Here is a 27841-nt window from a genome sequence, read left to right on the forward strand (position 1 = left end):
AGAGGCCTCTGACATTATTTTCAAAATGGTTCTAGAGCCTTTTAGCAATTTTGGAACATTTTTGAAAAGTTTAGAATATTTAAAGAAGGTTCTGGCAATTTTTAGGAGGTTTTCAGTAATACTTAGAGGCCTCTGACGTTTTGAGAAAGATTCTAAAGAACTTTGGCAAGTTATAAGAAAGTTTTTGACACTAGTGAAGGCTTCTGGCAGTATTTTGACAACACAGTGGAATTATACAAAATTATAAATTAAGCAAGTAGCGTGGCTTTTTTTAAAGCCACGCTACGCTTTTTGTTAAGACACACATCATAAAATGTTGTGCAAGAAGACTTGAAAGAGAAATGGGAGGATTCTTAAAACCTAAGTGACGGCCGGCCATTTTATGGTAGAATTATTAAAGTAAGCCCTTCCTCCCTCTCACTCCATTCAGGTCATCAAACACATTTCTAGGTTATCCAAATACAAATTCAGTAGTATCCAAACGGAAATCGCCAGCTTACACAAACAGAACCAATAAGTAATATTGATTGTGATTATTATATAAATATATACTTTTTGCTAGTGTAGCATAAGTTAAATGGTATTAATCACAACTTTCCAAACAGCTTGAAGTCAAATAGGACATACAAAGCGAAAGGATATTTATTTGAACAATTGGCAAAACAAAAAAATGTAAAATTGGGTAGGGAACAAAGAGAATCAAATGGCTGTATTTTAGAATAATAAATATAGGAAATTTCTTTTTTCACAAACAGACCGTGATGTTACAAAATGCCATAGAGGTTTCCTATAGGAGTGCCAGGAAAGCACTATAATTCACGTTCATTGTGTCGGCCATAGACAGGCGTATTTTAGAGGCGATCGTTAAATTCTTTTCTTTTGCTTTTCGATACGACCAAACCCGGCTTCCTGCGGGGCCTATTCACATATCCGTATAATTTACCATTGTAACCAACGGCCTTGAAGGCCTTTTTAACAATTATTTTATTCACTAAGCTCCGTACTACAGGGCGGGTAAACTACTTTTAGATTTATTAGTGCGTCTAACGTGGAAATATGGGCGAAGTTATTAGAATTAGAGAGCCTCGAGTAGAAAGTAATTGCATTTTCGACATAATAGATGAGCCGCCATTGTTTGATAGGAAGAATAGATACAATTTAGCATTTAGCTCAGAACACAATGACTCAGATATCTTTCGGCTCTATCGAGCTTTAAATAAAATTACGAACTCCCCGAATCAATTCAATATGGGGGCTTTGGTCAGTTAACCAGAACGAATTGAATGCATCTAGTTCAATGGCACTTTTTGTCACACAAAATGCGTTTAAAAGCGACATATTCATGGACGTATCCTCAATCGTTTTGTCTTGTTTTGCATTCTATTAAAATAATATCACTTGACTTAATCTGAAGATAAAGTTAAACAAAACGTAAATACAAAATACTCTAGTAAGTTTCTAGTAGGTTTCTAACATCACTAGACAGTGGACAAAGTGTCGCCAACCTTTAAATATACAATTTTCCCAAAAGTGTTTTAAAAAAGTTTCCAGATTTTACTAAACTTCCCCAAATTATTTTTAGGTTTTTTTAAAATTTGCTTTAATTCTACTTTTAGTAGTTTATTTATACTTTGCAAGTCTTTAGTCCACTTAAAGTTATTATTACGTCTACTCAACATGGAGTTGATGATCTCGAACAGAGATAGAGAAACAACTCATGGACTTGATGATTTAGAACCATATTGCTTTAGAGCATGTTTTTCTTTACTTTTAAGCTTTATGGCTTCATAGGGTATATGACAATTTGTAGCCAATGCTTCCTTACCAAGATGATGATTTTTTTAAATTTAATAGTGTTATTGTACCGAAAACTACAATAGTGCAAAAATTTTTGCTTTTCAAAAAAAAATTAATACTACCGTGCAAATAACTATTTATAATAATTGTTCAATGTGTTCACCTTCACATTGCAAGCATAGTCTAGCACTTTTAATGATGTGGCCATTGCTGGTTTTCGGCACAATATCACTATTAAATTTAAAAAATCATATCTTGGTAAGGAAGCATTTCTAGACCCACGTGCATAACAGATTTGACTCCAATTTACCTAAAAAATACGTAGTAAAATTTTGTCCCTTACCCCTGGGACCCCCTGTATAATATAATAATAAAAGTATCGCATAAATAGCAAAAGTAGCTATCAATTTTGATTTATTGTCGTAGACTTTTTGTTTTCGAAGTTTTCGAAAACCAATTTCGACAATTTTAGTAAATATTTTACTTTCTAGGTAAACGACGCCTATAGAAAAATTTGTCAGTTTAACGACTGCTGTTTTGCATAAAGGACGATAAACAGTTAGTAGTACTGTTTACCGTCCTTGGTTTTGCATACCCTAAACTTGAAAATAGGTAAAATAGCTCTTTGTTAGAAAATCTCCTAATATACCAAAATATCTACAATAAGATCAAATAGATGATCTTGCATGTCCTATATCATTTCCGTTTATCTTATATTATAACGTTTATAACTCTATTATAATACAACATTAACTACTCTATTATATTACACCAAAGAGAGCTCAGTACAACTATCCAGAAAAATCAATTGAAAAATACTGCCAATAATTCTCATTTAAACAATATTTCATTTCGGAACTCAATTAACCACACATCGACAAAACCTCGAGGGAAACTCGATCATAACCATGCCATGCAAGTGGAAATCCGGTTCTGGTAATAAATAGACCAGGGGCCAAAAGGGGGGAAGAGAATCGGTTTCCCTTTATGTGCATCCGCACTCCGGAGAGACTGAAATTGACAGTCCAATTAAAAGATAAACTTTGACGATAAAGCTTTTTTTTTGCATAAATGAAAGTTTCTGGGCAACTTAGTTGTGACGCAACGTTTTGGAATATAGAAATCTGGAATTGATAGTACACTCGTGAAATAAGTAAAGTAGTAGTTTTGTTTTGTGATTTGAATCCAAACGCGTTGTGATCCAAAGGTCACGTGATTTTAATACAATTTTGTAATTATGGTGTCACACCATAATTGCTATTTAACAACAAGGGACAGCAGACATAATTCTTTTGATATTGGGGTGATGTTTTTGGCTGACCTCGTTGCCTTGGTAGGAAACAGGTTGCCGGTTGTCTGTTATTATCTTATTTTATTTTGAAATAAGAATTGCATCCAATTTTCAGAGTCAAATATAAACTATTTTCTTATAATTATTGTTTACTTCAAGTGTTTTAACCTCGCCTCTTAATCATTGGAAGATATCAATCCTTATTAACTAATATTGTGATTGTGACCATTTCTGAATTACACTTGATGATTTCTAACTTACAGTTTGCCTATTCTGAATTTCACTTGTTAAATTGCTTTGTCACTTGATTCTTTATTCTATCCATTCCATTTTTCTATTTCGAGAATCAAAAATCAAACTGTATTTCCTATTATATGTAGTATATTTAAAATATAGTTACTTAAATCGTAAAAACAACAAGTTTCATAAACATTAAATCCACACCTTATTTTTTTCAGTTTTTTAACTATAACTAGTCTAATCTTTGGGTTCATGTTACAACTTGTAATAAAACCTTAATCAAATAAAGTAATTATACCCGCAACAAAGACAACTGTATTTTTTCTATGTAGGTATAGGTACTTTTGTACACCACCGCCTGTTGTAGAGCTCGATTCAGATGAGAAAAGGCCACCGCATCATCAATGACGCAGTTTTTAAAACTATTTCTTTCTCCTTCTACAGTTGCCGTCGCATTAGATATAATCAGAGGCGTCCTATTAAAATATTCCCGAAAATAAATTCTTAAGCGGTCAAAAAGCCACTTGGCAACGTAGTACGATTTTTTACTTGGGCACAATTAAAACAAATGCGGGTGCGGCCAGGGACAGATGGACCCTTTTACATGCTTTTACTAGCCGGCACTCTAAACGATGTTGCCAAGTTTAAAAAAATGTAGTGGCGGACAGGTTGAGTTTAAAAATTAGGTTAGGTTAGTTTCCGTTTTAGTCTGGTGTTTTGGTTGTATTGTTGATGGTCGCAGTTTGAGTTCACGTGTTATAAGTAAAAATCGTTAATTTGTCATAATGTCTCCAAAAAAGATTGGGAAGAAAGGTGTTGTGATACACAGCCAAGGGCGTGAAATTGTAAGTAACGTCTTAGAATTTATGAAGAAGGAGGCAGAAGGAGTTTCCATCCCTTTGAATAACTACAGGTATTGTCTTTGATTAAAAACGACGAAAACGTTGAATAATATAATAAATATCATTTTAGAGAGAGAACTATAGCAGCTACAGGGGTGTCTAGATCTACTGTGCAGAAGATATCTAGAGAAGCACTACATGTTGAATGGGGAGGGCCAAGCTCATCATTTCACACTCCTACAAAGAAGGGACAGATTAAAAAATTAAAATTGGATAACATCAAACCTGATGAAATCAAAAGAATCAGAGAAATTATTTATGATTTCTATATTCTTGAGAAAAAACTTCCAACATTAAAAGGTAAGTTTATAATACATTAGGTATACCTACAGAGTCTTCAGAGTTTTTCTAGCAGAACTTACCATGTTTTTTACAATTAAATGTAAGCCTAGTTTGCTATATGTATAAACCTTGATAATGTGTTAATTGAAAATTTAAAACAACAAAATTTAGACTAAAATGGGATTATTTTTTATCTTTACAGGTATTTTGCAAAAAATTATTGACCAGCAAATCTTGACTGAATCCATTAGTGTAAGCAGCTTAGGGCGATTGCTTAAGAACATTGGATTTAAGTATGTTTTACATCTTGGCAATCATGTACATCAAAATAACTTTATCTTTTGTAGGTGGCAGAAGACACCAGACAAAAGAAAATTCTTGTGTGAATCATATGACATTCGCTTAAAACGAATAAATTTCATGACTTGGGTAAAAAAGCAATTGCTTCCTAATTTACCTGACCGCTCAGTCCTTATTATAGACAATGCAGCCTACCACAATGTTACTGTTAACAAAAATATTACAACGGCTACTAAAAAAGGAGATATGTTAAGTTGGCTAGTGGAAAAAGGAATCCCAGCAGATCCTCATTTAACAAAGCCAGAGCTGTATCAAATCATACAAGAAAATAAATTTAGATTTCCTCCACAATATAACTTAGATAGGCTGTTAGAACAACATGGGCATCTTGTGTTGCGTTTACCACCCTACCATCCAGAATTAAACCCAATAGAAAAAATTTGGGCTTTGGTTAAAAATTGGGTAGCAGCTCATAATACCACTTTTAAATTGTCTGATACCGAAGCTTTAACAAAACAAAAATTTCAAGAGGTGTCTGAAAAAGAGTGGTTTGACATTTGCCAGCATGTAAAAAAGTATGAAGAGGAGCTCATAAAAAAAGAGCATATTTTTGATGATACAGTGGACCAGCTTATTTTTACTGTTAACACTGGTTCATCTGACGATAGCGATGAAGATTTTGGTGATGATGATGATGAATGTGATGCCAGTTTATCCGAAGAAGAATTAGGATGCTCACTCCTAGACTAAGTTTTGGATTTTTGTTTTATGTTATGAATTCGTAATTTGTATATGTATATGTATTTATAAATAAACAAAATTATCAAATTTATAAAAATATATGATTATTAAATTTAACAAAGATAACAAATTTTAAATATTACCTCTTCTTCATGAAACCCTGTATATCAAAAACGATGCAAAGGCAAGCTGAAAGTTACTTTGAGACTTCATTTTCAAGGTCTAGCTGCACTGTAGGACCTTCAAATTAAGAATAATTGAAAAAAGAAACCAGCTGCCTATTTTTATCTTCCAATAATTGATTAATTGCCCCAAGACAATGTTTTTTTGTGGTTAACATTGCCCTAAGTTAAGTTATATAATTTGGATTTAAACTAATTGGTATTTAATATTCTTCATCAATCATCACCCTGCAGCTACAGCAGAAAAATAATTTGCACAGATCTTTTTAACCGAAACACACTGTATGTTTTTTTAATTTACCCTTTGCTTGTTTTCTTGTTTATTTTTTAAATTAATATTTAAAGAAATGGGACCAGAGACCTAGGCCAATTTTGTTCTCAAAGTGTCAATATTATGTATGTATATGTATTTGGTTTGTTTTATAAAACCTACTTACCTATCCTGTTTTAATACAATTTATGAAATGAAAAAGCAAAAACTACACCTATTTACGTTAATTAAATTTCATTTCACTGAGCAGAGAATAGCACGCCATTGACTCGCTGCATCAACTTGGAAAGTAACGAAGGCAGCAATATTTAAAGCGAGACGTACAGAGATCGTGACATCATCGTTTGATGACGGCCGTGGCCTTTTCTTAGCTGATTCGAGCTCTAAATATAATTTTTAGGAGATCTTTTGTGACACACAAAAAAGGTGCCTTTTTCGTTTACTGCGCCGCCGTTAAGAGGGTTGAGCATCGTTCAACTGTAGTTGGAGAAAAACATGGTAATCGTTATATTTTTTCGTCGTATTTTTTTATTTGTGTTAATGGCTTTTATTGAAATGTTGACCATTTTTATGAGAGACTCCGACAATTTTGCCTTTATATACCTTACCTCTGAACCTAACGGTATAAATAATATCTAGCGCCACCTTTAACCAAGATACTTTGAAGTCGTAAACGTGTTTCAGATGTAAAAATAACTATAGTTTGCTATATTAACTATACTTACTCAAAACATGCTTCGTTAAAGAAATGTTTAATTTTTAGAGATTTTAATTTTCTTTTAGTTTTAGCCCCTTTCCCCGCTCCCCATCAATATTTTTCTCTAGTGCGCCAATGATGTTTTTTTCTAAAAAATGTTTAAAATCTTATTCGATTTAGGAACTTTTTTGTATCATTAAGTTCTTCTTCTTAATTAACAGTTATCAGGCCACTTAGTTTTACCACACCTGTATAATAAATTGGAAAAAAATCGTCACGGTTATTGAGAAAAACAGTGGTATGTATATAAAATTCGGATCAACATCAGAAAATCTATGTTCAGTAAATCTCTTCTTTCATCAATAATGATCCATAAGTAAGTGTGAAAGTTTAATAAAAAAAGTTTTCAACATAAGAACTTCACTAAAATTGCTCAAAATGTCAATGATCTGTCTTATGGACTATTGTAGTGAGACATTCTTTCCTAGAATCTGTAAATGGTTTTGTAGAAATACCGAAAAACCGAACCAAACAAGGATGAATCAGCCAATTAGAGCCAACCGAAATATTTTTTTTGTGTGGTCTTTTCAGTGAATACATTCGGCTGGCGCCAAGAGAGAGCAACCGATCAAAGAAACTGGTATGTTATAAATGTAGTTCCACTGTTTCGTATATGTTAATCCGCTTATTGATAATTCAGATAGCGCGACAGCTACAACTTTAAAGGGATTTTCGTAAAACTACGAAATTAAATGCTATTTACGTCGCGACCGACGGTGATTAATGTTAATATTTAATTCAAAAGATGGGAACTAGAATCGGCTTTAGCGTTTTAAATTGAAATATATGAGCTTCGCGCTAAACAATACTTTTGGTAAAGCCGGTTTTTTTTACTCTTTGTTTGCCGTTTGAAATATTGCACTAATTATAAAGTTCCCTTGTATAATAATCCTTTAGTTCTAATCTGAATGCTTCATGGGTTGTAAGGATGACCCATTCACCCAAAACGAAAATAAATTGACTACATTTGTGGGTTTATCGCATCATTCTATTTAGTTGGCCTGATCCAACTTTGATTACAGAAAAGAACAATATTAGACCATCTGATATATTCCGGTAATCCATAATTTAAAGATAAAACAAAATGAGTATCGCCACCTACTATCAGACATTCCAACCAGGATCTAAAGGAAACTTTCACTGACTGAAGCTGTAAGTTAACAAAAGTTATTGAGATGGCGCTGTTAATAGAACATTTTTAAAAATTCATTGGTTCTCTCAAGTATGAATTTTTTAAAATGGTATATGATTGACTACAAAATTGAAGAAATGTTTAAACCAAATATATATCAAAACTATTAGCTTCCTACAGTTTAAATCCATATAAAATTGAACACCAATGTAGACTAATATCAGCAAAGTAGTTTTACTAGAAGACTTCTAAAGATCAAATTGTTTATTAACACATTATACTTAAGTCTAACATTTTAGCACTATTTGTGGCTACACTTGCTGAAACTAAATCAAGATACAAAAAATCCAGATTTTAAATTATTTGCTGGCAGAATTAGAAGCATCAGCACCAGTTGCTTCAGCTGCTGTTATCAGTTCATCAGCAGTTTGTTCAGCTTCAGCCATGCTACTCATTTCCTCCTCTTCTGACAACTCTTTGTTGTACAAAGTTGGATATTTTTGCATGCAATTTTGCATCGTTTTAAATTTATCTAAACAGTCACTACCTGCAACATGTCATTTATTATTAGTAGTTTATTCAGGTATTTTGATACTATACCTTTGGGGTCAGCTTTTGAATGATGGAAACAACTGAATGCATCCCTAAATTGGACACCACAGGGTCCAGTGGCCATGCCACCTAAACAGGGACAATTCCAGTTAATCTCTCCATTGGCAAGTATCAGCCCAGGTTGAGGATCAGGTGGTGGTAAAGCTATTTTGCTAGGTATTGAATGGTCTTCTTTGGTGGCAAAAATCACCACATCTTTTCCATTTTGCCCCAATCGCCGACAGTGTGACATTATAATGGCTGCAAATTGTTATTACCACACACTTTGCTGCAAACAATAACTCAAACCACCTTAGTGAGAATAATCACGACTATCTCCCAAAAGACCCAACAAAAAAGGCGTACTTTTTCGCACACGGTAAATGCAGTTCTGACCTTCGTACCATCCACAAAGGGTGAGACTACCACGAACTTTTATGTAGTGGCTGCTTGGCACACGAATTATCCCTTCAAGAGTTTGAGGATTGAATTTAAGCACGTCAATAGGAATGGCCGCTCCAATTTCTCCAAAAAGTTGTTTAACAGCTTCCACAATGTTCTTCTTGAAGAACGCCGCCGTTACTTCTTCAGGATTTTGAAGAATGCTAATGGGTTGAGGTTAAGGAAAAGATAAGTCAGTGGAGATAATTAAGTATGAGAGTAGAACGAACTCACAGCTGAATGTCCAGATAATAATAGTTGCTCATTTCATGGTAAAACGAGTTAAGTTATTTATTAAAAGGAGTGGAATATGAGTTTTTCTTTTAGTTTTCCAAAATACCAAAATTCAGATCAAGTAGGAAAGTAAGGTTAGGGTTCCGGTTAATTTTGTCTGACAGTGTGACAGTCGATCTGGCAGTGACGGATAAATGACTTTTGACAATCAGTAAAGTCCTCTGTTTGCCTTGCATGTATTTTTATTTTAACTGGAAACATGGTGGTTTCTTTTTTTAAATGAAAACGACATAAATTAATTTATAATATTAAAAATGAACTATAAAACCAATGATAAAACTAAGAACAAAGTTTCGTACACAGAGCGGGGCTTTGAGAACATTCGGTGTAGTCAGCGCCGCAACTACACCGTAAATCGGAACGCAGTTACAGCCAATTGAAAGCTTTTCATTCCCCTTGTTCGACACTCAAACGTCATTGAAACTGATCAAAGTGAAAAATTACTTAAAATTTATTCGGAGTGAATTGTTTCTTCTGGTTTGAAGTGATTTTTGTGGTTTGCTGTGATTTTGGTTTGCACTTCCTTGGCAGGGACTGAGAAGTGCAATTGTAAAAATGGATACGAAACCCAAGACGCCAAAAGTTAAACGAAGGTTAGTTTTGTAGATAGGAGAAAGCTGATGAAGCAACACATAGATGTCCCAGTACAGATGTAAAAAAGTCTTGTTTTGCTTTTGATGCATTTTATTATTATTAAACTGACCAGTGTTATTATCTGGAAAACACTCGACATTAAATATCATTTGTCCTAAGTTTTATTTTTGAATGTGAAACTCTCAAAGTGCATAATCAGCTGCTGTCATCATTGTTTTTATTTTGGGTGGCCACCTATTTGTAGCTTCTGGGCTCATGTAACCTACTTTCCCCAATTTTTGATATTTCAACATTTGAACAATCTGCCTAGCAACTATATTAATTTTATTTTTTGATTTTACACAGATTTAGAAATTTTGAATACCTACCTACCTATAATATAGCTACTTTCTCATCTAGTAGGAGCTATTTTAAAAATAATTGTTTATATTTCAACTTTGGAAGTTTGGAAACTGAGATTTTCTCTCTCTTGCTTTTCCACCAAAGAAACAGGAAAATGAAAAAAGTCTTTTGCAATGTCTTTCAAATGAATAATTATAGTTTTGAGATAGACCATATCAGATCACACTAATACATAATATACTGGTATTTAAAATTTAAATGATAAACCATCAAGTGTTCCATGTATATTTATTAACACATAATAACTGGTCTTAACTGATTAATTTCAGGCTCACCACAATAATCTAAACAGGATAATCAATTCAATTTTTATTTCTTATTATGACTACTAATAAGAAGACTTGAGTAACTTGAACAGATTAAAGCTTGAGCATTTTGTTAAACTATGATTTACTTAATCTTAAACATCAATTTCTTCATTCTTAACTGCTTTCAGCCAGGGTTGGGTGAAAATTGTTTTTTTCTAAAAAAAACAAAAAACTTGTTTTTTAACCAAAAAAACATGTTTTTTGTTTTAAAACAGTCTTTTCTTGCGTGTGAAATAAAACATTGTTTTAAAATCAAAAAAGTGTTTTAAAACAATATTTATCTTGCTATCTAATACAGTATACAGGCAACCTTGACCATGTTTCAACATCTAAATAAAAATGTTAAATAATGTACGTAAAAGTTTTCATAGTTTTTAGCTTGGGAACGTGGGCACTACCTTACTAGTATAGTATACTACTAGTAATGCTGAAGATTAGCTTTTATGTTTTTTTTTCAGGTCTTGACTTTTAACTTTTATAACTTATTACCCATGTGACATGTTAAGTTCAGATTTTTTTACAGTTTACACTTTACAGGTGTTATACCTCTGTTCCTATGTAGTTAACTATATTTTCAATAAAGTTTTGTAGAGCTGGTAGCTGCCTAGTGCATAAATATTCCTTTTAAAAAAGTAGCATTAAAATGTATGTTTCAAATTGATTTTTTTTTAGTTTTGGTTCTTTCATACTGAAAAAAATTTAAAAAAAAACAAGAAAAACTCTAATTTAAAAATTACAATACAGCAAACCACAGGCTCAAAGAATTGAAAACACTAAATAAATTAAATATAGGCACATAATAATCAGCTTTTAATTAGTTGAAAAAAAAACAGTGTTTTAAACATAAGTTTTAAAACACTGATTTAAACACCACCTGTTTTATTTGCAGTGTTTTAAACGTGTTTTAAACAACTGTGTTAAAACAGTTGTTTTAAAACAACCCAACCCTGCTTCAGCTTTCCTATTAGAATTATTTGATGGTATGGTTTCTTACTGTTAAGTGGCAAAATTGAGACAAAGTCATCTAAAGTTAATTTTGAAACATCAAAATAATTTTCTTGCAATCAAGACATCTTTTAACTACATTTCACTTACTACTCAAAAGTGTGTACCATAGGCCTCCTCATAGACATTTCACAGAGCAAATACATAATAATTTTGATAAGAACAATAAGAAAAACATAAAATGCACTTTGACTTCCCTTTGTTTGAGGGTCAGTCAAGGGGTGAATACAGTTCTTTGGAGTTTTAATAGATTATTAAATATCTTCTTAACTGAGGAGTGCACAATCTCAAACAACTAGTGAAACCCACATCTGATTATTCCAAGAATTAAACTGAATAATAATGTTAATAATTGAACCAATGTAAAATATCCAGAAAATAGGCACTTAAATTGCCTACTTAAATAACTAGGTCACCAGCTAACTGTAAATCTATACATTCTTACTAAAACACTAAAACCAACCAATATGAAAGTCATTATATTACCTACTTTGACTGAAGTAAGGATTTTATAAGCTGGTAGTGGTAACTTGCCTGACTTCTTTATCAGAATTTAATCTATGTGGCCGAAAATTGATTTAGAATCGCTTTTAAAAGAGCTTCAATTCTTGCTATCAGCTCCACTCATTAGTGTTCTAAGCTCCGTTCTAAGTATCTATGGTGTCAATCGGTCCTACAGTCTGGTGTGGTATTTCAAATAACTACATTTTTTAGGGTTTAATTTACACAATGGACTTTCCATATAACTTTGCCCATTTAAATGAAGTTCAGTTTGATGTGAGTGTTTTCAATAGTTTTGCCAGCACCAGAGAAAGCTTTCTTCTGAATGAGTTAAACCGCTTATCACATTTTGAAGTTAAAAAGTGGTATGTTTTAGTTTAAGTTAGTTTAGTGCAGGTTTGCATTAACAGAACAATTGCAAGGTCAAGTTGGTCAGCTTAAAATATAACAATCAGCTGAATATTTTGCTTAGATGATATTAAGTCTGGATGTGCAGTAATTTTAAAGTCAACTGTAAGGATGTCAGGGATAATCAGAATGGCATTGAATGCACCAGTAAATAGGTTTTTATTTCAGTTTTGAATTTAGCAATTTAACTTGCTAATTGAGGTTAAGCTGATTTGGTTGAGGATGCCAATTTGACTTTGTTGTTTTTGTCAGTGATTAGTGAGTAGGTCTCTCTTCGCAAATATTAGGTCTCAAAATATGTTGGCAGGTGTGGTTTTTTAAATTTTAGTCCAAAGATAACAGAAAAGTCTAAAAATGCCCCATTGCCCTTCTTGTGGTTTGAGCTATCCTGATTCTTATTCCTACAAAGTATTTTTATTTTATATGACACTGAATTTAAACTACAATCAAAACTACACTTTTAACAATGTTTGCATATGTTATTCCTGGATTTGTAATATCGAGGTTACATTAACAATCCCTATTAAACTTGTGGGTATTGAAGGTTTTGTTTACATCCACCTTAAAATGTTTGTACTGACGTAAATTTAAGGGATTTACGTTGACATTGACTTTACTTTATAGGTACCTATTATTGCTTGGTTAGTTTTAGACTTAGGTACATCTCTTTTGTGGAAAAATTTATTAAAATTACCACATCTGTAAATATTTTATGTTACCTTCTAAACTACAAAATGACTATTTTATGCAAAAACATTGGATACTACCTACAATAAATTTCAACAGAAGTGTTTTCCATTAAATAACAAATGGGGAAAAAATCATTGTTGTGTATAGCAAATAACAAAATTTGGGTCAAGGATGACTGAAGTAAATACAACCAAGCAATGTCATTTGTGAAAAAGTTAGTGGGATCAACAACAAACAAATCCTGAAATGATTTTTGCAAACATGTTTTTTGATATTTCATCCAGGATATAAATAAACATTCACAATTTTTCACTTTGCTGAAAACTTCAACATGATGTTTCTAGAAGTGCCTACCTATAGTGAACTGCCAATCAAGGCATCAGATCAAAATTATCCTGGAGAATTTAGGAAAAGGATTTAAATCTGGAGGTTTTAGTGATTTGACTTTTTCCATAATCATACTTCATAGAAAAATTCAATTCAGGATAAGGCGCAGGTCATTCAGTGAAGAAATTTCTGACCTAGTTGTTGGCGCACAGTCAAACCAAAATGGGCAGGATCTCCGTCGTGTTGAAACTATTTCTAATGCGTATTCAGCGAATCCTTATCTTATATTCAGGCATTTTTTTAAGCAGTTTTAACATCATTTGGTCCTTCATTAAAAGAACGTTCCAAATATTCGTGGATAATGAATTGACCATCCTTGTCTTGGATGTCCAGTCTACACCTAAACTCAACAGGGACATAATGAGGACATAAACTATCAAAGTGATTTAATACGTGCATAGATGACCGAAAAAAAGTAACACCCAAACATCGTTTAAAAATTATTCACGCTGTCCCAGTCGTTACGAAACCAAGTTCAACGACTGCGTATCATTTCTGGAGGCCACTTACAAAGCAGATTTTTTTCGTCTTATCGTCCTTGTCTAACCAACGCACACTAATTATAGTGTCAGAGTGAGATGCAATCCGACTCTCTAAAATTAGTGTTATATTAATTTGTTAAATAGGTCTGACGAGTGTTTGTTGTTGCTTTGCATCGAATTATCAGACTTTATCGTTTCGATTTCGGTTAATTGATGCCATAGAATGCGCTGCCCCAAGGTATTCCCAACGAAAATTAGGTGGTTTATTAGAGGAAAGATACTACCAGACTGGTCAATAAATAAGTTGGATTTTTTTGCATTATGCAATCTGTAGATAAATTGCCCAATTTTCATGAATGAATGTCATGTCACAGGAACATGGACTACACTAGTTCAAACAGAAAGCAGTCTTTTGTAAACAATGTCAATGTTTTGACTGGTGGTTTTAAATGTGCATCTTAAAGTATTAGCTATGTTGTTCTAGAATTTTCCTATATGTAATTTGGCTCAGAGAACACTTTCAACACTTTCACCTGTTTTCAATTCGTTTTGTAAGCCTGGGATTGACTAATCTATTCCGAGGGCTGTCCTAAATCCTGAAAGTTAACAGGATTACACTTATATTTGCCTACTTCTTATTGGTTTACATTGATTTCGTCTGGTGTAACGTCATTCATCAGTTAACTACTCGATTCTTTAGTGATTTACGTCAGTACGATATGAAGGCATTGTCCGTTATACAACCATTATCAACTATTTCACTACAATCATTCATTTAGGAAATGTATTTTGTATCACAGGAATGTTCGATGATTAATTGTATTCAGCTGGTTAAAAGCTTGATTTTAACTAGCTGATTATGGTTGTACCCTTTTAGCATGTATTTATTTTATGGGTAATTTGAGAATACTATATTTCTACTAAAATAAGTGAAGTGAGTTAAGAACCTACCTTTTTGATGGAGTCAAAACTCATCCTTTATTTATCTTACTTGATTAGGTACTTAACTAACCCAATCTTCAGAAAATATTGGAAACAACCATAAAAGGCAGATGCTGAGCATAACCTGCCATCAAATTCAACTTTACAACCGTTAATGGAGTCAATCTTGACAAATCTTAGGATTAGTTACCTACAAGGAATTTAACTTCTTTCCTTATAAATATTATAGAGGGATTTAAGAATCATGGTTTGATGTGAGAGAAGTGTATTTAAGATCTAAGAGAAAGTGTACATTCTGATTAATTTAAGAATATAGTTTTGCTGCAGGTATCAGTTTTCATTCAGAAATTCTAGAGGTAGGTAGGTATGAAAGCCCATAAGTGTTTTGAAAATTTTGCAAAAAGACTGAAAAATATAAAAAAATATAATAAAAAATAAACTTGTCATCAAACCTATTAATCCACCACTTGCAGTATTGAATTAATAGCCCACACAGAAGGTAAAAAAAATTGTCAATGCAATTTTATTCAAATCAATTAGATAATTACAACAAAAAAACTGCACCCAATACCTTGAATTTAGTTTAACCGTAAAATTCGCGACTAAAACATTGAACTCCACAATCGCATAATTAGTTGAATGGTGGCTAACTACCTTGATTTCAAACTGTTTTCAATTCAGATCTCAGCTACAGATTAACCCAAATTTGCGTGATTGCTTTCGCGCTGTTTAAATAGACCATGCGGAACATATTGAAAAGTTTTAGAAAAATCTTAGGTTTTCAAGGTTTAAATGCAGTTTGGTCCAGGAGGTGCGGTAGCAAATTGACTAGCAAATTGAGGAAACGGTCTCCATTATGAACAATGCAAATTTTTTACAATTTTTTTTATTTTTATTGTTATTGTGGTGTGCGTATTTCCGACCTTGATAGTCTGCGGTTTTATAAATGAAAACCAAGTTTTGCAATAATGTCTGATAACGGAAGTGTTTAGTATAGTTTGACCTAGTACGACCATTAGGTGAAGTGTCATACAACACTCTGTATATACTATATTCAAAACCTTAACCTTATTACGTCAACAGTGAAATTCCGTTACAAGTTTAGTAGTCTACGCCTTGATTTTAGTGGTATAGCAATCGGAATGTTTATTTAATGAAAGCAAACACTATTAAATAGCTCAATAGAGAGCCTACTTAATTTGATTACTAATAAGGAAAATGTTTAACATTTTGCTAAATTGATCAATTAATCAGTTAATGGGGCGTTTATTAGTTTGAATATTATGATGGTACGACTTGACGCAGGCCTTTATCGAGTACTTCAAAAGGTTATTGGAATTTTATTTATTTGTTATTGATTTTGTATTTTATATTTCATGTATCATACTCAATAATCTTTTTTTTTGCTTTAAGTTCTACTGCAAGGTCTTGTTCATTGTAGTAACAGACTTTGCCCTTGGTGTCAGGTTAGATTAGACACCTGTTTTTGAAAAAATAATTTTTCTGTAACTTACTATTGTTCAAATTTTTCATGCTTTCAAATGTTTAGTTCATATTAGTTCCGTGAGTCTGAATCGGTAAACGGAAATAAGTGGTCACGATAACTGGATTAGTGATAATGTAAATCAATTCAATTTTCGATTATGCCGAGTTGTATTCATTACTATGTTCGACATTACTTGCAAATTAACGTGAGGTGGATCGGTTATCGCAAATTACTCATTATTACAATGCTTGTATTGACGTATGTCGATACGTTTTTAGTTTTGAAAGGGACTGTTGTGGTTCTTGTGCTGTCACGTATGCCTCCCTATATTATAAATTTTAATTGGATAGTCAAGGTCAAAAGCTAGCAAAAAAATCTAGTAATCATTATTATGATTGTGTTCGTTTTATAAAATTTGCTAATTTGCGCCATTACAATTAAAGCAGAAGACGATAATACGCTAATGATGCTTTGTGTATAACATTGTTTAAATATTTTTTAATTCGATTTTAGCCGTGATCCACTGAACTTTGATAGAGCAGTTAGTGGTTCGGATTCAGTTTTAAATTCTCTGATAAACTTGTGTTTATGTTGATTGTCCTTTACTAATATCATTATGCTAATATTCTTAAAGCTGTTTCAATATATTGGCACTTGTTCAACCTAGTAACTAATAATCTAATAAATTTTCCCATGCCATTTAATCTATACTAACTAACAATCAATTTAATTGAAGATTGTAGATAACCCTGCCTGTTTCACCTTAGACTTTGATCGTCAGCTGTCACGGAATTACTCCACTCACGAAATTCTCAGAATAACGAGAAGTCTAAAGTAATTTTTCAATTAGTCTCACCCAGAGATAATATTTTGATATCAGGCTTTTTTATCTGTTTTTTTTAGCTACATTAAATTTTTTACTGTTGAGATGTCATAGATGTTGGCACTATGTCTAGAAGATTTTGTCAAGTACTTTCCACCAACTTGAATTGAGATTAGCATCCACGTCATTCCCCCCTATCAGGTCCTCTCAGTGAAAAAGCTATGTTTATTTCAACTTATCAGGTGGTAATTTTTTTATACACAGTGGAACTCTAAACAGAACAACAGTGGCCAATATTCTCAAACTTATCACAAAATCCAAGTGGAGATGGGCTGGATAAGTGGTTCGTACTAAAGACAACCGATGAAAGAAACGAATCCTGGAATGGAGACCCAGAGAAGAAGAGGAGAAGAAAATATTGGCTGAAAATTCTTAAAAAAGGCTGGAAAGAGCTTAAAATTAATTTTTTTTAACGTTTCTATGGGCAATATTAAACTTAAATGAGTTTAAGGAGCTTTAGTGTTAATTAAATTTTTCAGCTATAACTAGCTGAGAAGATATTTAGAAAAGTTTTGAAATGGCGTTTTTGTTTAGATGTACTTGTACTAGAACCTGGTTTTACTCTTGAAATATTGAACAGTTATAAACTTGAACACCAACTAAATGACAAAGCTTAAAATGATTGAAAAATTGGACTATTTATGAAATTGATTAATAACGCTTTTTTTTCAAATCTAAAGAAGCAATAAAATCAAGCTTAAAGAAGCTGTCAAACCCAAAACGTATCTGAATGAAATATTATTATTAAACAGTTTGAATCAGTTGGTAGGATTCTAAAGTGGAAAGAAAGATCTAAAGTGATGAGGTACCCTAACCTAACCTAAAATTACCTTTTTAAATCGTGTAAAAGAAGTTGCTTCACAAGCTTCTTTAGCTGGCAGCACCAGATGATAAACCTTCTTAAAGATAATATTTGTAGTGATTTGAAAAATCTTAATTAGTTAAAACTGTTGGTTAACTAGCATCAACACCAAACTAGAGAAGTTCAAATTGCTGAAAATTTTCGGAAGATGTTAATCTCATGAACATGCAAGAGTTAAAGTTGAGTTTTACAACAAAATTGCCTGATGTTGTGCTACGAAATTGGCATCATAATTTCGTTTTTCATTGCTACAAGAATTTCAAAACCCTAAAAAGGACTGAAAACTGAAAATTAGTGTTAAATGTCAATGTTGACACGTTGAAAAATTATGGTCTCAGGATTTTAGAGCAGCGGAATAGATTTGATCTGGTACTGTTTTAAATAACCAAAGATGTTCCAAATTGAACTTATAATTTTTCAACAGTACCGCTTTTACGCTAACTAATTACATTATCAATATGTAAGAAGCTCACTCTGTACATAGAAGATTCAAAAATTATTGAATTGTTCTGCTATGTATGTAACAAGAGTATAGAAGTTATTACACTATCGTGCACATAAATCAGACGAAATACACTTAAAAACAAATGTACAAGATAAGATAACAAGTAAAAATGTCGTAGTCTTCAAAGCAGATACTCGGAATCATACAGTAGCTTTTGAGAATTAGCTAAGTCGTTTTCCAAGATCATCCTTATGCTTCATCTGGAGTCGAACCATGTGTGCCGATCTTGAAGATTCGTACCCAACGGCGGATTACGTACTTCTCGGTCAGTTTGTCGATTCTCAAAATGCTTCCTGTCGAATGTCGTATCCGTGCGGCGGTACTATTGACCACCCTGTACCAATCGGTCGGCAAGACTTCGGGCAAATTCCTGATGAAACTGTTGCTGTCGAAGACGCGGCAAATGCTGGTAAAATCCGTCCTCAAGGGCTACTGGCAAAACTAGCGTTGCCCTGTCAGACTCAAAGTGACTATGACTATAATCATTGCTATAGTTTTTACGCGAACGGCTGTTATAACACGTGCCAATTTGTGGAAATGGGGGATATTGAGGATTTTATGTAAGTAGTACCGACCTAGGATAAGTCGAGATTGGTGATACGATGATGGATTCTCAATTAGGGGGATTCTTTGGTGGATGATTAGCTCATGGATGTTATTGTGTGCTAATCCTACTAAATAACACGATTATCTTTTAAGGAACTCATTGACTTTACTGAGATTTGGCGAAAAAGTGTTTAGCGTCTGATTATTATACATATTCTAGTTAGTTAGTTTGAAAAGTTTAGAAAGCTATCATCAGAGTTATCCGCTGCACAAAATCTTCAATGTTACCTTCAACAAATACATCTGAGTCAGTCTTTGATTCTACGTCAAATAATGACATTGTGGCCATTTCGGAAAAGTAAAAAAGTCATTGTTTAGCATAAAAAAGTACTGTTTTGAGACACTAGTATAATTAACTAATTTCGATCCACCATGTATAGTCACTTTTTTTTCCGGACAGTCTAATCTCTAACACTTATAAATTCAGCCTTGAACCGTCAACTACTTTAGATTCGTCTGCCAATCAATATAGTGAATGCTTCTAAATCAGGCAACTTAATTTTCCTATTTTTTTTTTGTTTTATCGATGTGCAATGTGTTTATTTTGTGATAAAAATACGTCAAATTTAGAATTAAGTTCTCTATCGCATCTACCATGTTTGTGAAGTGGATGTTAAGATTTTTCGACTTAGTAACACATTTTTTTTATTTATTAGTGTTTTTTAAAACATATTATAGTAATTTGTGTATTGTTTCAGGAACAATGAAAAACGTAAAGAAAAGTCTCGCGATGCTGCTCGTTCCAGACGATCCAGAGAAACAGAAATTTTTACAGATTTGGGAAATGCCCTGCCGGTCACTTCCGAGCAAATATCTCAGCTGGACAAAGCCTCAATTATGCGTCTGGCTATATCTTACTTGCGAGTTAGAGAAATGATCAAACTAGGTATGTGACTTATTATTTTGTTTTTGCAAATGTAGTTGAGTCCTAATCGTGTGCAAAAATTGTTTTCAGTTCCCATGATGCCAGTAAAAGAAAAAATCAACAAAACTCTTAAAGAGGAATCGGTGTTTTTAAAATCCCTGGACGGATTCATTCTCGTTGTCTCGTCCGAAGGTGATTTTGTTTATCTCTCAGAAAATGTCAGCGATTATTTAGGAATCACACAGGTAAACATTCACTTAATCCATTACCGTCAGCAGTAGTAATTATTGTATTATACATATGAGAAAAGCAAACAATTACTTAGTTGGTGTTTAATTATTAAGAAACTTGTAAATTTTCATTAAAAAACCATTTTCAGATTGACTTGTTGGGTCAGAATGTTTACGAGTACAGTCATCCATGCGACCACGAAGAAATTCGGGAAGTTCTCAGTTCAAAAACACAGGAAGACAGCGACTCTCCCAAATCAATTTTTATCAGATTAAAGTGCACATTGACTAGCAAAGGGCGTTCAGTAAATCTAAAATCAGCCACTTTTAAGGTACTTTTTGAGTCTGTTTTTAAAACTCTCTAAATAACAGTTTTTAGGTGATTCACTGCACCGGACATATAATAAAAGACAACTCGGACGATGAAGACAAGAGCAAAGTGAATAGTTGTTTGGTCGCAGTGGGCCAGCCAATACCACACCCTTCAAATATAGACACCCCACTGCCACGTCAAACTTTTTTGACTAAACACAGCATGGATATGAAATTTACGCATGCTGACGATCAGTTGTAAGTATGTTGGAAAAAATGTTTTCGTAATTGTGTAACTCAGTCTAAGTAGTTTTTGTGGTTTAAGTGTCCAATTTTAGAACAAGTACAAGAACGTTATTTAGTTTCATTATTTAGTAGTTCAGTTAATGATAATAACCGATAAGAAATTATTGACGTCTATATGTACAGAGTGTCCCTAAAATGTGCGGAAAATGCTCCCACAACGTTCTTGATGCTGAAATATGACGATCTAATCTAACCACAACTTATTAGTCTAAAAAGTGTCGCAGATACAGAGTGTCAAAAGTACTTTCTTTTGAAAATTCTTATTCTCTAACGTATCTTACCTAAAAAATACCTGGTAAAAGTTGATTTGAGCCGAGGTTTACGAGATATTCTGATTTAAGTGTTAGTCTGTATTTTAATCATTTCACCAAAGATAATTCAGCTTCAATTTTGTAATCTATAAAGAGAGGAACATCAATAATAGTAGTAGGATGGACCCTAATTTTTGAAGAAAAAAGCAAAAGCTTGTTTTGATGAGGTATCGAAAATTAGACCAACCTAACCCACATTTTTTAAATATATTATATTATACATATAATATACAAAAAATAAGCTAGATTAATATATTATTGGGGTGAAGTAGTAGTCCATGTTACTCACAGTGGAGGTGAAATCATAAAAGTGATGAAAAAACACGCAACCTTCTCCACAATATATTCTTTAGACCCTCAAACTGAGGTAAAAGTCAAAACGCCTGATATTTTCGAGCATATAGATGTTCATCTTCAGAGGCTTAAAGTTTGGTAATCTACCACCGACTGCCTTTCTAGAGGGGGAAGACAGTGAGAGAGAGGACAAAATACGATAAGTGGGATTGTGTTCAAGGGCTGTAGTTTTTCCTTTGGGGGTCACCCCGACCCAGGGCAAATGTAGCCCTTTAATTTTAACAATAGTGTAGTGTTTTAATTTATTTTTCTCCAAAATAGGTTTGTTTGGCGCTTTAACTGTAATTTTAAATTTAACCTGGGTCTCACTGTCTCCCCCGTCTAGAAAGACGAAAGACAAGAAGATGAGTATCTATATGCTCGAAACATGTCAGGCGTTTTGGCTTTTACCTCAGTTTGAGGGTCTATTAGATATATTGTGGAGAATGTTGCGTGTTTTTTCACCACTTTTATAATATATCATTACTCAGAGGTTTGATAGAGAGGCCTAACCGCAATAGTTTATTTTAATAGTGTCTCTTTCACTACATTCTCAGCTCTGCCCAAGTACCTATAAAAAAAATAATGCTTAAAACATGCGGATAGTAACTTCCCTACCCTCAAGTTTTTCCCCATTGTAGCAGTGGCAGTTTTATGTAGAAAATAGCCAGTTTTTTCCCATTTTTTTTAAAATTAAGTCACTATTTTTTCTTGCTTCCTTTATGTGTACGTTTTAAATCAACTGGCTCAAAGTATTTTTTTTCAGTATGATGGATACTTTGGGCTACACTTCAGAAGATTTAATTGGCAAGTCGGTGTATGAATACTATCACGCCATGGACACGGAATCGATGGGATCGGCGTACAAGTGTTGTAAGTAATTTATGATACAATTCCAATGTTAAACACAACTTGTAGAAGAGGATTTTATTATGCACAGTTTTTGTTACATTTCCAGGAAAAGTTTACAAACCAAAAGACTTGACTAGTAAAAAATCTAAAACCAATTACGATATTATGTAGTTTACCTCCTAACTGCAATAAAACTATAATGTTATACTTATTATCAGAACATTAACCATTTTCAAAAGGTCATTCAGTAAAAAAGAAATTTTACCCCGATTTTACTTAAATTCAGTATCAAAAGTAGATAAAATAAGATAGTGTTGTCCGAGTAACGATTACCTCGGCTACATGACGTGGGATCGGCTTTCTTCCACACTCCAGCAGGAGTTTTTTCAATTATTTCTGGAAAATCCATATTCGCGTTGGCTTGGGCCCATATGTTCGTCATATCATTATTATTTTCCATCCGGAACAAAGTTGAGGCAAACAGTACTGCAAAGCATTGAAAATACTAGCTCGTGGATATTATGGTCACTTACTTTCCGTGTCGTTACACGACCAAATCAGCAAAGCATCATTGTGAAACTTTAAATTCACAGTATACGAGGTAATTGCTTTAGAGGTAACGTTTAGCTGAACTTCATCAGTCATTTGGGATATTGTTCCGTTCCATAATATGATGAGATAGTACGACTGCCATTTCTGGTTCTGAATGTTGCAAGTCGCTGCGCTTGAGTTACATTTCACTTGGATGTGAGAACATAATTCGTTTTGTATCGCTTTATTTATGTATAGTTGTTCAAACCAGTATCCTTGCAACTAAAAAACAAACAGAGACACCGTTAGAATTCTACTCTCTATTATTATTCTAAATTTTCCTAATTTGATCAGCTCAAAAACTACTTACAAATGTGGTGCTTAGTTGTGGTTGCAGAACTTCCGTTGACAACAAACAATCCCCATTTACATCGATCAAAATCGTAAACTTTACTAGAATCGACACCGTTAAAAAATAAACCAAATCCATTTCGCCGCGAAACACTCGTCACACCTTGCAGTTGTGATTTATTAATCAAAGCTTCTGGATATCTCAAACTCGATCCGTGTTTGCGTTCCTGATAAGACTAGGTACTAGCAAAGTGCCGATATGTCCGTATTTATTATTGTATTTACGTTTCAGCATTATCGCCCTAAATCCCCTGATTGAATAAAAGCTTTTATTGTTTTAATGGAAACTGGTTTGGTTTTTAGCACATTTATACAGGTTTAACAAAATGTAATTTTTTGTTGTTTTTATTAAGCTTCGTACGCTCATGGAATCAACAGAGTATAGCGATATGATGTTTTTTGTTGCTTTTCCAGTAAATTTTATCTGACTTGTCATCTATTGAAGAGATGATATATTGATGGCACAAAGATTAATCTGAATAATGTTTACTAGCACGTGCTTGATTAGACTAGATTAATTTGTGTTAAAAGTTATTGATTGTAAATAAACTCAGGAAACACACAATAGAGTGACTGAAGTTATGGCTCTGTTTTGGAGATTATCAAATATGTTTTTGCAACACAAGATGTTCGATAGCAAACAACATTTTAAAATTTTCTCTATGAAATCGACGATAAGACGAAAGAACCAGTACTAATTTCATTTACCAGCAAATTCAAATTTACTAACTTGGATAGTTATCAATTTTCTTTTTATTGAGTGTATTAAGTTTGATAGATGCGTCTTTACTCTTTTATTGGACATGAAATGTTTCTACTTTTTGAGCAACTTTATATATTTCTGTCCAGTCAAAGTTTTGAATTAATATTGACAGATGAATGCCGGCTCTGCTTTCGCAATTTCTATTTTTGCTGCGTTTCCCTTCGAAAGAAATTAATCATAATTCCGATCGCATTTTATCCGGTTAAGGACCGACTGTCCCTCACATTTTATTTTCTTCTGAAGGCAAACAATTTTTCAGTTTTACTGCCAGTAGATTGCAACTCGACTGGCTAGGTAACAGATAAATTTGATCTCGCATGACGAATGCTTCTATGATTGCTCGAATGCTTTTTGATTGATTATTGAGAAGTTCTTCTTGAAATGTGTTTTTTATTGGTCTTTCCTCTGGAATATTTTTTAGCAAACCACAAAGTTTTCCAAATATTTGACTGTTAAAGTTGCGAAGGAACGGCAACAACGTGAAGTTAGGAACAAAGCTTCCCCAGCGTAGAGCGGACGGTAATAAAACCGGCGCTATCGAGAAAATTGCACTCGATCTGGGCGAATATCCGGAAAATGGGGCTTTGTCTTTTCAGGCTCCACTCGAGTGTGTTTTATCCTAACAATTAAATCAGTCAAGTTGTTAATACAGTAATACGCATACCTTAGCAGAATTTCTGAAAAATATTAACGTAGGGATTGAACGAAAGTGTATTAAAGCAACGTTGTGGGAATTTTGTAAGCCGTAAATATGTTGGTGACATGAAATAAAACGGTTATAAAACTGGGCGTCTAACATAAAAATCATATAAAAGCACGCTAAACTTTTCCTATTAAAGTGATTTATGTTATATCCGAAAGCAAAATATAAATATAGAATAGTTTTCAGAAGACTATGTCTGCCTGGTTCATATCATCTTCACGTTCCTTTTAAATTGAGTGAAAAAAAAATCATTGTCACCGGTCCGTGCTCCGTATAAGGCATAAAATTTTACTGAATCGAGATATCAAATTTGGAAAATGGAATCTCTCGGCTCCGGTTTGTCATCAGTTTTGCCATTTTATCCCAAGGGAAAAGGGGAGCAAAAAGCAATTGTCAGATTTACGACAGTCCTTTTAAATGTGTTCGTTCTGCTCTTAGGCAGTTCGAAGCTGAACCGCACCGCAATTCATTTGTCTGCAACTAGAAGTTGTTACCGCAATTTTAGAACTTAATTGGTTAAGACATTTTAATCCAGAGTTTGTCGCATCACATGGTTGGAAGCTTTTCAATTTGGCTAAAAGATGGTAAAGTGGTAGTAAGAGCTTGTTTCAATGAAAATTGTGAAATATCAAGTAAAAGCGCGTTTCTTAGAAAGAAAACAAACTGTATGTAGCACTGTCTGAACTTAACATGTACGAGAAAGTAATTTTTGTCTTGATCATAACTGTACTTGATTGCTCTAATGAATATAACGTATTTGAATTAAGAATTTATGATTATTACCTTATTTATTTTTCTAGTATTCTCAAAAGGACAGTGCGAAACCAACCGTTACAGATTTCTGGCCAAAACTGGTGGTTACGTGTGGGTGGTCACTCAGGCCACCCTGATCATGGACAAAATGCAAAAACCCCAAAGCGTCGTTTGCGTGAATTACGTCATAAGGTAAGTGATTTTTTTTGACAAAAGAAACTTTAACCGACGTTGAGCAACTGCTATTTGGTTTTGAACGAATTTAATTTTATAAATGGAAGTTTTTGTAACCACTTTTCGTTATTAAATGAATTTGCATAATACGGGATTCTGGCTGTGTGGTTGGGTTCTTCTGCAAACGTGATTCGTGAAATTTCTATGCTTGGAAAGCTGTAAAACTTGGTTGAGTTGTTTGACGTCGATTGTGGTTCTCTTTAGCTTTATATTGGCGAACCTATTCATCATTTTTATAGTTTATTTCTCGTAAAATTTCTGTTTGGTTGAAAAGTCAAATTGGTCTGTCTAGCTTTTATGGTTCGCCAATTTCTGCTTTCAGCTTTTTTCCTGTATATTGAAATGGTTACTGAAAGCACTCAAAGCGTTTGAAAATCAATATTACGGGTTATCACTGAATTAATTAGGGTTACGCCAATATGTTAAAAACAACAAATTTTCTAGTGTTTACGTTCGTATTTTGTTATTGTACTCGGTCGTTGCCAACAGCGACACACGCAAAACAAGTTTGAAAGTGAATTTACGGCTTATCTTGGCACTCTTACTTCCGTGGGTAGTTCTTCGCTATTGCACGTGGCAAATTGTCATGTGAAGGATGGGAATATTTTACTAAACATTGACGTGCAAAACTTTTGACGTTGAACACGTGATTATGATTAAGTGAAGTATTTAACACAGACGTCATGTATACGATACCAGTTGGTTGTTGCATGCAATTAATAAATTGGCAATCTGAATGAACGTGGGCTTTAATAAATATGCTCTAATTTGGTTGCTCTGAATTGGAGCGACATTATATTTTCATTAATTGCCTGTGGTGGAACTGTTTAAATTGTTTTACTAAACTTACATGTTCTTGTTTGAAAATAGTAAAATTACAATATTAACTCCTTATAGATGTAAACGTTAGTTGTTAAATAGGTGGTCTTCTCCAATAGGTGGTTGACCAAAACAATAAAAGCTTTCCAAAGACACGTGGCCATTGTTTTGGTAATAATGTTTCAATTTTATTGTTAATTTCTTTTATTTCGGGCAACGAAAAATATAAACAAGTCAACTCAGTTCAGCTATAAATATTAAGCTTTTATATCAGTTTAAAAATATTCGGATTAAAGCAGGTTTCGGAACGTTTCTCCAAGATTCGCAGGTCATTAACCACAAACGCGGGCATGAAATTGTAATTTTGTCTTGGTAGCTTCCATCCCTCTTCCCAATATATTCTTTTTTAACGGTGTCGTTTGAAGAAGGTTTTATTTTCTTACTGCTTTATGCTTGAAAGGGTTTTTCTTTAATGTAGAGTGACTTTGGCTGTCTGTTGTAACTTCTCCAGTTAATAGGGACCGTAAATGATTTATCCTATCTAGAGCTCCTTAATACATTAAATGATAATTAGCTCTAGCTTTAACCGAGTTCATTTTGTTGTGATAATATGGTAATTCACCTGTTACAACACGTTAAAATAACCGTTCAAGCCTCCAATTTAGCAGGGCTTGTACGTGCCGATAGGGGTTAATTGATTTAAACGAGCTAGGGTAGGTTCATATTTAGTTTGATACGAACAGTGTTAGTAGAGTTTCCTTTCTAGCTTCTTTGTAGTTATGTTATCAAATTTCAGTCACTGACATTCCTGACATAATTGTTTTTCTGGTAAACTTTTTTCCCTTTGCTGACTGTGAGCGGTACAATTTTATACGGCGCTGTTGATAAAAAGCCTATAAAGCCAAACTCATTCCATCTATGCCCTTAAGGATTGGGAAACACGCAACGTAAGATTAAGGGCCAAGATTCGGCCTATGAACACTTTATTTATGGTATTACCCACACATGACATTTAACCTCGATAATATTTTTGCTTGGCTTGATATATTCAGTTGACTTAAACGTCCCAGCAACAATATTTTGCAACAACTATTGTTATATTTTTCATGTTGTTCTAGTTTCTCCTAGCTTTTTCA

The 27841-nt window shown here is 33.4% G+C and overlaps 4 protein-coding genes across 5 annotated transcripts in view; 2 read left to right on the forward strand and 2 right to left on the reverse strand.

Moving 5' to 3' along the window:
• Window positions 1-4286: 4286 nt before the first annotated feature.
• On the forward strand, window positions 4287-5650 carry LOC145724224 (uncharacterized). Its single transcript, XM_081972375.1, has 3 exons — window positions 4287-4530; window positions 4715-4805; window positions 4860-5650. Exon 3 carries the CDS (start codon window positions 4933-4935, stop codon window positions 5560-5562), a length of 630 nt encoding a protein of 209 aa, XP_081828501.1. The 5' UTR covers window positions 4287-4530; window positions 4715-4805; window positions 4860-4932; the 3' UTR covers window positions 5563-5650.
• Window positions 5651-8141: 2491 nt separating this feature from the next.
• On the reverse strand, window positions 8142-8942 carry LOC145724225 (mitochondrial intermembrane space import and assembly protein 40). The gene is made up of 3 exons (XM_081972376.1): window positions 8799-8942; window positions 8496-8747; window positions 8142-8442 (listed from the first exon to the last, which is right to left on the reverse strand). Exons 2-3 carry the CDS (start codon window positions 8737-8739, stop codon window positions 8255-8257), a joined length of 432 nt encoding a protein of 143 aa, XP_081828502.1. The 5' UTR covers window positions 8740-8747; window positions 8799-8942; the 3' UTR covers window positions 8142-8254.
• Window positions 8943-9622: 680 nt separating this feature from the next.
• The window catches only part of sima (HIF-1 transcription factor component sima), a 42883-nt gene continuing 24664 nt past the window's right edge, over window positions 9623-27841 (forward strand). The window contains exons 1-7 of one of the 2 annotated variants that reach the window (XM_081972353.1): window positions 9623-9814; window positions 19981-20168; window positions 20238-20392; window positions 20527-20709; window positions 20757-20947; window positions 22406-22512; window positions 25700-25844. In XM_081972353.1, the coding sequence (XP_081828479.1) occupies window positions 9777-9814; window positions 19981-20168; window positions 20238-20392; window positions 20527-20709; window positions 20757-20947; window positions 22406-22512; window positions 25700-25844 (1007 nt within the window). In that variant the 5' untranslated portion in view covers window positions 9623-9776. Of the gene's footprint in view, window positions 9815-18829; window positions 19237-19980; window positions 20169-20237; window positions 20393-20526; window positions 20710-20756; window positions 20948-22405; window positions 22513-25699; window positions 25845-27841 lie in introns of those variants that run through there. The other variant, XM_081972352.1, reaches the window with a different exon arrangement.
• On the reverse strand, window positions 22552-23797 carry LOC145724223 (uncharacterized). The gene is made up of 3 exons (XM_081972374.1): window positions 23393-23797; window positions 23025-23304; window positions 22552-22977 (listed from the first exon to the last, which is right to left on the reverse strand). The coding sequence occupies exons 1-3, from the start codon at window positions 23510-23512 to the stop codon at window positions 22736-22738; spliced, it is 642 nt and encodes a 213-aa protein (XP_081828500.1). The 5' UTR covers window positions 23513-23797; the 3' UTR covers window positions 22552-22735.

Source organism: Ips typographus, linkage group LG2, assembly GCF_016097725.1.
Source record: "Ips typographus isolate SLU linkage group LG2, UJ_Ityp_2.0, whole genome shotgun sequence".
NCBI classification, from domain to species: Eukaryota; Metazoa; Arthropoda; class Insecta; order Coleoptera; family Curculionidae; genus Ips; species Ips typographus.